General features: G+C 40.6%; 1 protein-coding gene across 3 annotated transcripts in view; it reads right to left on the reverse strand.

Annotated features, from left to right (window-relative positions):
• The window catches only part of LOC117537323 (voltage-dependent calcium channel subunit alpha-2/delta-1-like), a 118,542-nt gene that overhangs the window by 43,156 nt on the left and 61,300 nt on the right, over positions 1-14,086 (reverse strand). For all 3 annotated transcript variants that reach the window (XM_034202509.1, XM_034202508.1, XM_034202507.1), the window contains exons 7-9: positions 2,748-2,879; positions 1,757-1,826; positions 574-624 (exon numbers count right to left, since the gene is read on the reverse strand). In XM_034202509.1, coding sequence (XP_034058400.1) covers positions 574-624; positions 1,757-1,826; positions 2,748-2,879 — 253 coding nt within the window. The remainder of the gene's footprint in view (positions 1-573; positions 625-1,756; positions 1,827-2,747; positions 2,880-14,086) is intronic.

The raw sequence follows: 14,086 nt of genomic DNA on the forward strand, positions 1-14,086 counted from the left end.
AAAAATATTAATTACTTATTGGTTTGACTATTTTCAGAGCATCACATTGACTAAAATACAACATAGAATATTGAATTCCTTATCCTTAAGTACACTTCTTTTTACACACAAATTGGTGGAATTGACGTAAAATATGTTATGTTCATTGTTGGTAGGTTTGCAGTTCTATTTAACCTGAATTGGAAAGGGGTTTAAATGTTTGGCTTTGGTAAATATGGGAAATAAAACCCTTATTTCAGTTTTGAAATGGACTCTGGGAAATCTGAAAAAGTTAATATTGTTTGTTTCTTAGAAATGATCTTAAGTTCTCTAAAACTGAACTGCTGTCGTTACAGATATGGCTCTGGAATGCTCCCTAAACATCTTCTAACTCTTAATGTAACTCATCAGTCATCACAGGAAGAACCAACTGGACTGTACAGTAAATGATGAAGTCGCCTGATACACTGACTGCTTTTTGTTTGTCATTTGAGTTCTGAGGCAGCCATGAGTACAGCGCCGTCTGAGAATTAGCATCAGAGCCTGCCGGCACAAAATAAAAGAACAAAATCTGACTGTAGATTAATCACTCACGCATCCACCAGGATCAGCATGTCCTTAGGTGACGCTGCCCCCTGAATATACCTGGTGAGTAATAAAACACACAGTAAAGGTCATGGATGTTAAACACAAATGTAGGATACAGCGGAACACACAAACAATTATAATAATGAAGAAGTTATTTTGTCAAAACTAAGGAACACAATCTTCAGCACATTAAAAAAGTGATGAGACAGTACATATTGCACTCTCATCACTCTTTCAGCTAAACAAATATCACTCTACATCATTTTGATGTAAAATCAACCATACCTTTGTAATCTTTAATGACATTTCTGTTCATATTTTAGAAAATAAACAAACAAACTGTTGTGCAACTTTGTTCAGAGCTCGAGAGCACAATAGCCGAAGAGGCTTTCGGGGCTTGTGAAATGTCATGACACCATGACATGACATGGTTAAAACTTGTGTATTGATGGCTTCTATCCAGATTTAAAACAATGTTTAGGACACTAGTGAAGCTTTTGTTTTGGTAGCCTTTTGTGAGCTGGATTACTGGTGTTGTTTCCTGGTTGCTGCATGGGGTCTGCGAGACAGCGAGACACAGCGGAATTCAGCCTGAGCACACACGTGAGTGTGTGGCGAACTGTGAGTGGAGATCCACGGAGCCGCGGCTGAGAAATGATAAGGCTGAGTGAGTGTGTGTGTGTGAGGAGCTCCACGGATTGGTCCATTTGGACCTGGGCATGGTTACGTCACCAATACTCAGGAAGAAAAAAATGAAAAAATAGAAATCTCCAACGAGGCGTTCTGGGGCAGCATAGACAGGTCTTTTCTGTGTTAGAGTTTTACTTACTACAGGGTGTACGTTGAGGGTTTGTGACTTTGCAGACCGTTTACATGCAGAACAACCTTCATAACACACAAGGGGACGGGTAATAACCGGAAAAGCATGTCATGGGACCTTTAAGTGGCTTTGGCTTTGGCCAGAGACTTGGATGAGATTGTTAAACTGTGTGTGTTTTTTTTGTACAGATAGCGTATTGTGTGTAATATGTTAATGGAATAGAGTTTTAGCAGATGAACGTTTAATATGACAATTACACAGGTAGATTGAATGCTATATATGTCAGCCCTTGACAAACAGTAGAGAAATGACGGACAATGATGCGATTAGAGACACAAAACAAAAATGCACATCCCACAATACACTCACCACGGTCGCCTGCGCACATCGTAGAGGTCGATCTTATTGGCTGAAGTGCTCGAGTCCATCCAAGGGGATGCTGGGATATCACAGGAATAAAATTGGCCAAGGTAAGTATGTTTACTTTATATAAAACCAAGATTTCTGGTTAATTAATATGTTTGTTGGATTTCTTATATCTTAAAATAATTATTTGAAATATGCCATTTGCTTTTTAGCAAAGAGGTGGATTTTTGTGTCCAATTAAAACCAGAAGGCTATTAGCTTAGCTTAATATGAATACTGTTGGCAGGGTGAAAAAGCTAGCCTTGGCCAACTGTTAACAAAAACAGCTCTTGACAGCTCACTAATTAACACATATCTCTTTTGATACATGTGCACAACACTGAGATATAACATTGTTCACTTCTGGTTCACAGTTAATTATAGTAACTAATGATGGTTCAGCAACCAAAGTCCAGGACTTCAACTTAAGCTAGCTAATTGCCTTCAGGGGCCATCTTGATCATTTGAGCACAGATATAAGAGTGATCTAGCTAGTAAGCGTACGGGATAAACAAAATGTCAAACTATTTATTTTAAGCAATCCTTTTAGTAACCTAAAGAAGACAATTCATAATTGAACTCTTCTGACATTTAATAATAATATAATATGTTTATTTAGTATAGCACCTTTCACGGAAATAAAAGTGCTTCACAAGAAAGAACAGGAGGTTAAGAGGTGCATGCTTTTAAAACCTAACATTATGAAAGATGGTCATGACCATATTGACCTATAGGCTTTTCAATAAGAGATTCATGAATTATTTGCCTCTCAGCCAAACGTCACAAGAAAGAATGGTGTGAAAATCAGCTACACATTGTTGTTTTTGCGTGCATCTTTCTGAAATACATGTATGCTGAAATTGAACTTTTAGGGGATTTTTATTTGTCCCCATCACTGACCACAGAAAGGTCAGCAGGCTATTGGATTGACCTCATTGGCTGCTTGTCTGCTCACCTGGGAAGTATCGAGCCAATCCGGTTGCAGAGCCAAACACCTGCCAGAGGAGTGTAGGATCTTCCTCTTTGTTTTTCCGGAATATGTCCTCCAAGGCCTCCGTCCAATTTAGCTCGTTTAAAATGATGGTAGCTGTAACACACACAGCGAACAAACACAGTTTAAACGAGTCAAGTTTGTACAAAAGTAAAAGGCACACACACACACGCATACCATGTATACATCACTTCAGGGGACATTACATTGACTTACATTCATTTCCTGGAGACTTATCCTAACCTTAACCATAACCAACACATGCCTAACCCTAACCCTTACCCTAACCAAGTCTTCACCCTAAAATTAATGATTCCCCTCATGGGGACCTCCAATTTGTCCCCATAAGGGAAGCGAGTCCCCACACGTGACTGTGTAAACAGATTTAAGTCCCCACAAGTATAGTAATGCTAGGCCACACACACACACACACACACACACACACACACACACACACACACACACACACACACACACACACACACACACACACACACACACACACACACACACACACACACACACACACACACACACACACACACACACACACACACACACACACACACACACACACACACACACACACACACACACACACACACACACACACACACACACACACACACACACACACACACACACACACACACACACACACACACACACACACACTTCAATTTCTTTGACTTTTTGGCCCTCAAAACACACGCCAAATCTACAGTGGTGAAAAGTATGCAATAAAGTGGTTAGGGAGGCAACAACAGAATGATCTAATTTGATATTTCTGGAATAAGGCAAAATCCTCTCCTGGGTCCTCTAGGGGCAGACACACAGTAAACGATTTGTTTACCTGTTTGTCAGCATGAGCTCTTACTGCCTTAATGCTCTAACAATCTAGTTTGATTAAAAAGGCAGCACTAGTGAGAGTGGGCTGCACGTCACATTGATGCGGTGCATGAGTCATACATGTGTGAATGTGTGTGTGTGTGTGTGTGTGTGTGTGTGTGTGTGTGTGTGTGTGTGTGTGTGTGTGTGTGTGTGTGTGTATGCCCCATCTTTGTGCATGTGCTTTTGCGAGATGAACTGCATTAAAGAAACAATTAAGAACAAAACACCTCAGGGTGAGACAGGGGATTACTAGGAGGTAGTGAAGAGCCTATATACTCGTATCAAGGGGTGCATTCCAATTCACATTCTATCATCCTATTTAGTAAGCGGGAAGAATATTTTGTATGTCCAAATAGATTATATTAGATGTACATTATGCTAAAAATACCAGGATGTCTTACTGCCTCTGGTGGCCTTTTGCAAAAAGAAAGACAGCTTCATATTCTGGCGTTTCTGACCCACAATCCCCTGCACAGCAGACAATATGTCGACTGAGATGCAGAGAGAGCAGAAAAAGATGCTCGTTGAACTTTTGCGCTACTGACTGAAACACATGTATATGAGCAATTGGGTCAAAGTTTATGACCTAGTGTGTTTCATTTGTATGCATTCCGCATGCAACAGTATGAACTTCATAAAGGGCAACTACAGTACATACAAAAAGTTAAAAGAGTTTTAAAGAAAAGTTGTATTTAATTTGGAATACAGCCTCTGTAACAAAAATCATATTGCCAATTTACGAGGGAAGAGGCGTTTTGTATAGTTAGTACGAGTCTCTTTAGGGAAAAATTGCCACCAAGAAAAACTCAGTGTACTCTTTAACTAAGTAGAAAAGCAATGCCCTGCCAAGTATATAAATGTTTTTGTTATCCTCTCAACCTCCCACATCTCTGTGGCTCTCCCAAACTCATTGCTGTAAAATCGCTTGTAAGAAAGAGAGCACTGAAGCACCTTTCCTTAGCATTTAATCCAGCTCTTATCATGGCTGCCACTTAAATGTTTCCACGTAATTTCACTCAGTTAGGAACCTTCCTAAACAAAAGACCATTCAACATCCTTTATGCCTGTAAGGGTTAAAAAAAACAATAACAAAAAACTAATCCTGCTGCTTCATCATCTGTTTGCATTTGGGTCCAATCTCTGTCCTTCATAACCCAATTGTAGCGCCTCCTTTATCAAGTTTCTATTGTTGAATGAATACAAATAGATTTTAGACAGGGCTTTAAATGTCTCCCTTTGGTATTGTAGAGCAAAACATCCCAATGATACAGTATGTGGTGACAATGTTTTCAGGCCTGATCTGTGCTCCCCGAGGATAGCCGTTAATGGATTAGTCCTGCTGGTTTCCTTGACATCAGTAACAAGAAGTCCCAGGGTATCATGACCTCAATACAGGAAGCATTGGTACATTCCCCCCCCCACACTGAATGGTAAACTAACAAGGAAAGCTCACATTCAGTATTTCATTTGCCCATCAGCTGCAAAGTCAATGTAGTGACCAACCCACCAGGGGAATTGTGTCCGAGTAGAAACATGATGAGGAAGAGGGACAAGATAAATGCCTCAAAGTTTTTTTCCCTGACTGTGTCGGTTGGTTCTGTTCCGCTGTGTGACACTGACAACCCCATTACAGCCTTCCATAGGGATTTGAATGCAGACCCACATAACACACACACCCTGGATCGATGTGCAGGTCAGACACCACTGATGAGCATCAACATCAAAAGTGTGGTAAGGTGTCCTCCATTTTCAGCTAAATACTGAAACAAATCACTGTTGTAGTGTTAAAAGATCCATCTCTGTGGCAATGTGTTTTTCTCGAGGTCACACACACAGTCAGCCGTATGTCATGAGGGGCATCATGGCCTGAGGGACATTGGGGGTAGGGCTAATGTGTTTGTGACTGCAACAAATATGGATATTACCAATACCTACAATTATTTGTTTGTTTGTGTTTCTCTTAAGGGATGGTAACAAGCTCAAATAAGAATGTCCATGTGTTCATGAATCTTCTACAAATTAGTTTTGTGCAATGAGATTCTGTTTTCACTCTTGAGAAATTACAAAATAATGAGTGATCAGAGGAAAAATTGAAGAAATTAGGGAAAGAGAGAAAGAATCCAAGGACAGTGCTTTACATTTACATTTTGTCAGCTGGCACTGAGCAGTTGGTGCAGGGCTTATGTGACATAACAGTGACATGTGGGGAACAACATGTATAGAATACTTTAAAGGGCCAGGTCACACTATAAGGTGGCTCAGCAAAATTCTCATGCTCATCCTGCCTAAAGGGTTCTAACTTTTTTTGACGTAGGGACTCTTTTCTAGGGTTGATCAATACTGGAGCTACCAAGCTAACAGCTAACACACTAGCGAGCGGAGACTAGGCTAGTCACGATACATCTAAAAGCTTCTTTTTAATTTAACTTTACTATGACGTTTTTATCTCAGTATTATACATAGATTGACTCAATATAGACTTTTTTTGAATTGACACAAATGTAAGTTATAAGAGTTGAAATAAAGGAAAACAGCTAGCAAGCTTGTTAGCTAATGGTTCAATACGTTTCCACAGTTTATGTAAAAGCATTTATAGCTTTTATTAAGGAATGGATAGTACAGGTACTATAGGTAGCTTACTATACTACTACGTATGTTTGTGCATGCATGGTGCCAAACAGCTAATAGGTTCAAGGTTCCTGCTATACATTGGGTTGTGAGACTTTTATTAAGATGTTAATTCAGGTCCAGAAATAATAAAAACAACAGGTTGGTTTCAGTAATGAACTTTTTAGGTCTGCAAATGCGACCCATTGTACGTTTTTAACACTGTGGTCACAAATCCCAAAATGCGGATTGAAAAATGATTGTCTTGGTAATAAATTCTGCCAAGATGTCCAGCCATGCCAGCATCAAGAAATCACACCATTCAGATCCCATGGTTAACACATGTGAAATTAAAACAAATGAATAATTTATGGAGGAAAAGATGTGTGAACTGAATATGGAAAATAAGTAACTAAATATTCCCTGTGAGGCATGTAGATGCTTTAAAAAACCGAAATCAACCAGTATCTGGCAGTGAGTGGTGAGGGGTATGTGTGTGTGTGTGTGTGTGGGGGGGGGGGGGTGCCAGGCGATGCCCTGCGGGGCTCCCTGTCATCGGCTCGCTGGTGGCTGAAACCGCCTGTGCTTTTGAAAGTAATTATAGGGTGGGGGCTGCTGAGGTGATAACCTGTAATCATCGTATCAGAAGGGGTCTTGTACTCGATGATACTTTGCCACTGATTGTGACATGAGCACCAACGCAGAAAGAAAAAGATACACTTCCACATAATGTATCTTTTCCACCAACACTCTAGAGGTTTCTCAATACTCTAATTTCCCCTCCTCGACTCCTCGGTCCTCCGGTAGTGACCCGGAAATGGATTTCAGCGCGCCATGTTGAAGGACATCTAATTTCTCTAAATGCACATCGAGGACCGAGCATCGAGGAGGCTCTCTGGAGGAGCTATAACCGAGGATACACTGATGGGTCCTCCACGGCTCCTCCGCGGACGCATTTCCGGGAACGGTGGAGGCGTTACGCACGGCCGGACTTATCTCAGCCAATGACAGCTCTGCATGCATCCCCTGGATATTATTTTAGAAACTGCTTTCATCGCGACGCGATGTTTACTGTGAGAACAGCAGTGAGGTCCGTGCAGAAAGCAGAGCAGTGTGTAAAATATATATCACTCAGTATAACAGGCCTACATTACTCTCTTTATTTGTATGCTGTAGTTTAGTAGATATCTACAAACAAAGAGTCGATATTTTTCTAAGACCATTTAGTGCTTCACATAATAAAATACACAACGGCTGTAGCCTGATTATGCTTTAGGAGCTGTAGGTGTGTGGTACAGTGTGTACTGTAGGTGTGTGTGTGGTATAGTGTGTAGGTGTGGCGGACAGACGGGTCTCAGTTGGTTTGGTGTCCTCTGCTTACTTTTAATACTTGTAATACTTGTAAATACAACTTTTGGCCCGTAATTTCAATTCCCCATTTCAGCGACCAGAGAGAGTGGGGGGGGGATATATCCAGTCTCTGATTGTGTTACGTTATTATGAGAGTGCTCTCATACTTGTTTGATACTTGCAAAATTATCTTTTAAATTGACAAACATCATATGTGTAATTCGTGGCACAATTCAAACGGGATCGAAAGATAATCTTTCTCTCTCCATTGACTTCAATACATAATTTTTCCGAAATAAGGTCCCATGGAGGTCCACCGGAAAGGGAGGGACTTCGCCACTCTATAGTGATTAGGACTGAATACCATAAGTGGAAGAATGGATGGGTATATTGGTATGATTAATCGTTTATCGTCATTTTACAAGCAGGAATAGAAAAAACTATTCAAATGTTGTCTGATAACACCTTCTCAAATTTACCATCATTTGGAGTTTTTTTCGTCGAACAAAATAAGTTATTGTATTCTAAGACATCACGTTTGGGCTATTATGATGTTTATTAGACTTAAAGATTATAAGTTATTATGTACAGTAGTGTGAAAACACAGCGGCAATGGCCAGAGGGAAGGAACACCAGTACACACACACTATTTTTTTTGCATGAGAAAGGTGTCGAGGTCATACTGTAAGGTGAGAAACACTGCTTGAGATGAAAAGCAATTAGTCCTAGTCAAGCCTTTTTATGGTTGCAAAGGGGTCACTTGTTAATATTGGTTACCATTATGCCATATGAATCCAAGAACAGTACAGTATGTGGCATTGCAGAAATCTCTTTCACTGTCTAAAAAGTTGTATTTAAAGGTAAAATAGGGTAAGCTTAAAAAAAATATTCTCTTGGAACATTATGACATGGAGGGGAATCCCAATCAGCTGATTACAGCATCCTGGGAAGGCATCCAACTTGTCGCAGTGACACAGTTCACAGACACAAAGACAGTAATAGGGCAAAGGAAGAGAGAGAGAGAGAGAGAGAGAGAGAGAGAGAGAGAGAGATGAAGATACATCAGAGTTTGGCAGCAAGCACCATAGATTAAAAAAATGATGTGTATCAAGTGGCACAACAAAAAAAAATCAATTTCTCCACTGTGAGCTTTGCCACGGGGTCTGTGACTTCGATACAAACACGCTCACACACACAGTGTCAGAGTATCTCAGCCCGTCAGTGTGTGTGTGTGTGTCTCTGGGTGACAGGTGCCACACAGGATTGATGCAAACGGGCATCAGACGAGCCTCGGCTCTCATGCCAAGGCCGCAACGCTCTCCTGTCATCTCGTCCACGCCAATCTGCCTAATGAGCGAGATCACACAGCCATGAAAACCACACACAGTACAGTGGGTGAATGTGATGTGACACACACACATGCCGACTCTCACACCCCAAGAGTTTCTTCCCCTCTCTCTCAAACTAATTCACACACGCAGACAAACTCTGATTCATCTCTCCAGTGTGCGTGCGCGGACACACACGGACAAGATAATGAATCCCAGTCAGACCACCCACACTGTATCAGCAGGGAGAATAGATTTCAAATCAGCAGGACTAATGCGGGGGAGAAAGACAGTAGCACATTTGTCTCCACACAACCCACTATTAATATGCTTAATACATCGAAGCGAGTCATGAAGACTTAGGAAGGGGTTAGAGCTGCAGAGGAAAAGGAAAGAAAGAAAACAAAAATCTCAAAATAAGTAGGGTTGAAAGTTGGGAGAAGGAACTTGAAAACACACTAAGGGGAAGGGAAAAAGATGAAAAAGGATTGGTGGATGCAACAAAAGTGTCCAGCAGTTAAAGACGAGGATGACACATCTCTCCTTCAGCATCACTAAAAGCCACAAGGACGCCAGCCTTGTCTAGACAAAGCCCCCTAATCAAGTTAAGTCAAGTCCTTCCTCCACACAACAAGATAGAAACCAGGGCGTGTCCAAGTACGTGCGTCTCCTTCCACACACACACTCGGATACACATCGCCATGGCAACGCTGACAGTGCTGGCCAGCCGGAGTGGCATCAATGTGGCAGCCCGTCCTTGTAGATAGAGTAAGAGAAAAGGGGAAAAGAGAAGGGGAACACCAACATCAGCCTCACTGTGAGACTTTGTTAAATAGTGCTCCACCCAGACCCCGCCCTCCAGAACCAGTGTGAGAACTGGAAGAGATCAGATAGCCAGTAGGGCTGCGTGATTATGGAAAAATTAAATCACTTTTTTTTTTTTTTTAAGCTGCAGTTAGATTATAAAATGGTCAGTTAAAGAAATAGGAAAATGAAACATTGCAAATGGATTTCTATCTCGAAAATTTGATTGAAATGTGATGTGGCGAACACATTAAAGAAATATATATATAATTTAGAAAGAGTCAGAAGCATCATTAGTATTCTATAAAAATCACAACCATATCAATTTGCCTGGCTACAAACCACAAGAGGTATAGAAGAAAATGAAACCTGCTAGTGGATTTGATGCAAATCAAATCAAATAAAAATGAATAAACAAAAAGACAGGGGCAGAGAGGGAGAAAGAAGGAAAGAAAGAGGCCATGGTTGCAGAAAGAGAGCAACATTCTGTGTGATAACTCGCACTAGGAAACAACCCCTTCTTCCAACACCCCAGCCACCCTTATAACTGTTGCTTTTAAAAAAGCTGGGTGCATTTGGCCACTCGGCAATGATAGAAATGTCTGCACAGTCAGACGCCTCAGAGCCCGTCACTCTGCACATTTATAGTCCAACTTATGTGGAGTGACTTGCTGTGAAAGGACATTAAAGTCATGTGAGAGAGTTCACAGCATTTAGAAAACCCAGCGTGACGATCGTTACGGAAATTAATATTGAATGCTCAATCAATGCTGAGGAGGCCATTAGCTCATGCCTGGGTATAAGGAAACTGTTTTCATGCATGCTGCATTCTGTGTGTTGTTAAATGTATTTTGCAACATGTGACATGATATAGGTTTAGTTATATAGTGTCACTTTAAAGATCTCCTATCATGCTATTTTTAGTCATATATTATGGGTCTCAGATATATAAATAAAATAAAAAACATATCTATGATGTGTTTTGCTCAAAATACCAAACAGATCATGCAATTTAGACATCCCTCATATCCCTCTGTTTCAGCCCTGTTAGAGAACTGCTGATTTGGGGTCCTTAGCTTGAAAAAGGAGGTGGTGGAGCTTGTTCCTGCTCAAAATTGTACAGAGATACTCAGCTAAACGCTGCCGTGATTAAACGCCATATCCTGTTCTAAACCACATCAAGGATTATTTTTGAAACAGTATGGAGCTCAAATGCTTTTTCTCTTGCGGGTTTACCACAAGGTGAGTTCCTTTTTTTATTTTCTGCTTTTTTACACATACTCTCTCCAGTACAGGTTAGCTCTGAGTGTCAGCGATGCTTCCTAATGTAAACACAGACCATATTACGTCCAAAACACGTTGTGCATTGTCTCTGATAGGGCCGTGGGCGTAAAGCCAGCCCACATTTAAGATATTACGTCATATTATATGCAGCAAATCTGGATCAGCTCCGTTGTACCTCCGTTACCGCCGTTCCCTGGCACACCGGGGACACATGCTTATGTATAAAAGACATTAAAAAAAAGAATTTTGCATGATAGGAGACCTTAAGCAGTGTGAAAGGCCAGTAATAGAGCGTTGCTATACTAGATTTCTGTAAACATATATCGTTTTTTGGGATTTATCTACATTTTATTAGGATTATTTTATTAGATCACATGTTCCTTTTTTAAAATGTTTTACTCATTTGTCTCATGGGTGTTCTTGTCTGAAGGCCAAATCTGTGCGTCTAGAATGAAGGACATGATGTGTACTGTCCGTCTTCCAGACATGTCTTCGTCTTTATGTGTGTGTCATTCTGTTCTTGCATTGTACTCATTAGTGTCCTACAAAAAGAGGCTCACCCAGAGGACATGTGTGGTTTGTGTACAAAATAATTTAACTATCCATCAGTTAATATATCTCTTCAAAGGAAGCGCATGTTAACATATTGCTATTTTTAATTCATTGGAAAATGTTGTTTAAAAAACGCCAATCAATGTTGTTCCAAGTCACAGAAATAATGAATGCCAAAAGACTGTTGGAAAAGCTGGTACCTGAAGCCATCAAAAATGTTACTATAGTGTCCGTTTCACATTTGACACTGTAAGGTCATAATGAATAAAACTACAATTATCTGGCTCTTGGCGTCTCAAATTTGTCTAAAAGATGTGAGGGCTGGCCACATTTGGTAATAGCATTTTTATTGACCGATATTGAATTGCTGTTAGCCAAATCTAGTTTGACCGGTGGCCTGTCGGGTGTATTTTCCTGCTTTGTGTACAATGCTGGGAGAGGGAGGAATGAGGTTATAGCCGTGTATGTGATTTACTTTATTCCAGCCTGATGCAAGTGTGGACTCAGACCTAATAGTGCCAGCAGTATGGGAAGCAAGGGGAGTTGAACAAATAAGTAATCAGAGAAACATGTTTATCTTATTTCTGATTTCCCTCAACAACTACTGAGAAATGTCACTGGACAAACTGGACAAAAAACGTTAACGATGGCGTTAAGAGGGAAAGTCACAGGGTCACCAAAGTCATTAGGATGCCATTAGCAAAAATGTCTGGAGAGATTTTCAAACAGTGGAGCCACAAAACTACCGACAATGCCATCCTTATAACAATTGCCAAAAACATAGCTAATAATGAGAAATAGCTTACATGATGAAAACGATGACCAGAGGTGGGAGAAATACTCAGATCTTGTACTTTAGTAAAAGTAGAAGTACCAGTGAATAGTCTGTTACAAGTAAAAGTCCTGCATTCAAATTGTTACTCAAGCAAAAGTATTGGCATCAACATGCGCTTAAACTACCAAGTACTTATTATGCATATTTGCCCTTTCAGAATAGTATATGATATGTTTTGATTATAATTATTGATCATTAAAGTGTTATCAAAGCTGTTAAAGGTGCAGCTAATTCTAAATAATGTGTATGCTGCAGGGTATCTCGTGAATTTACTCCGGGTGTAACTAAAGTCTTATTTAAGGGTTGTTTATATTTTCACATTATTAAAGTAACTAAATATATTAAATCAATGTAATGGAGTAAAAGTACACTATTTATCTCTGAATTATAGTGGGCCGACGAACAAAGTAGCAACAAATTGAGTTACTCAAGTAAATGACAAGTCCCTCAAAATAGTACTTAAAGAGCCTGTGACAGCATCCCAACAACTGTTGTGCAATGAAATATTGGGCTACTAGTAATCTCGAACCGTCAGCTTAAAAAAGAAGGTGCGATACCGTTCCCGATAAATATCAATAATTTCGAACATCGCGGGGAAATTCCTTCGACTCATTTTGAAGTTTTGGGGGAAGCCGGAAGTGACGTCAATGCGGGAACGCTTCACTGTGCGGCGAGAGAGCCAAACACGGACAAAGTGTGTTGTCATGCGTATAAATGGTGAATTACTGCAGTTTAGGCACGTTAATAACGTTTTAATGAAGTTGACTACAGTATATTCATATTTGTCAGTGCTTTCATGTCAATTCGGCGAACATAAACATACATGATCGTGGTGAAGATGATGATTAAATTAGGATTAAACATCGGTAGTGAGAGCTGCTGAATTTCCTCCCGTAGGATGTGATATAAAAACAAATCGATTATTTTTGTAGTTGTAAACTCAAGTGGATGAAACTACATTTATTAGTGCTTTCATGTCAATTCGGCGAACATATGATACATTAAATGATCGTGAGGATGATGATTAAAAATCGTTTGTTTGACCCGGTCTGCATTTCCTGATGAGAAAACAAACCGATGCTTTTTGTAGTTGTAGTACACCAACATGGATTAAACGTGTGTTTTTTTTACCACAATGTTGGGGAAATTAATGGATAAAATGCACGGATTATTATTATTATTCCCACTCCGATCGGGACACTAGGTCCACCGTTTCCCCGCAGCGAGGCTCCCCCCGTTGACAGTTTACGTGGGCTGGGCTGGGTGCAGTGGCGGACTGGCCATCGGGACGAATCCCGATGGGCTGGTAACGAAGTGGGCCGGTCGGATAAGTCACTAGCACATCCCCCACTCCCCCCGTTGACAATTTACTAGCGGTACCGAAGTGGGCCGGTCGAGAGTCCCGGGCTGAATTTTAGTCCCAGTCCACCACTGGCTACATGACCGTATTATCGCCCATATTGACGCACCTAATTCCTAAACTTCTAACAGATACAACATAAACCGATCCTTCAGCCTCATATGAGCTCTCAGACACGTTCAAAATTAAACTGTCATCGCTGTCATCGCTTGCTGCTGTGTGCACCATCGTGCATTTGCATGCAGATGCTGGGATCCGGACGGTGCAGCTGGAGCGTTTGGCCCGCAATAAA

This window comes from Gymnodraco acuticeps, unplaced genomic scaffold, assembly GCF_902827175.1.
Source record: "Gymnodraco acuticeps unplaced genomic scaffold, fGymAcu1.1, whole genome shotgun sequence".
Lineage (NCBI taxonomy): Eukaryota > Metazoa > Chordata > Actinopteri > Perciformes > Bathydraconidae > Gymnodraco > Gymnodraco acuticeps.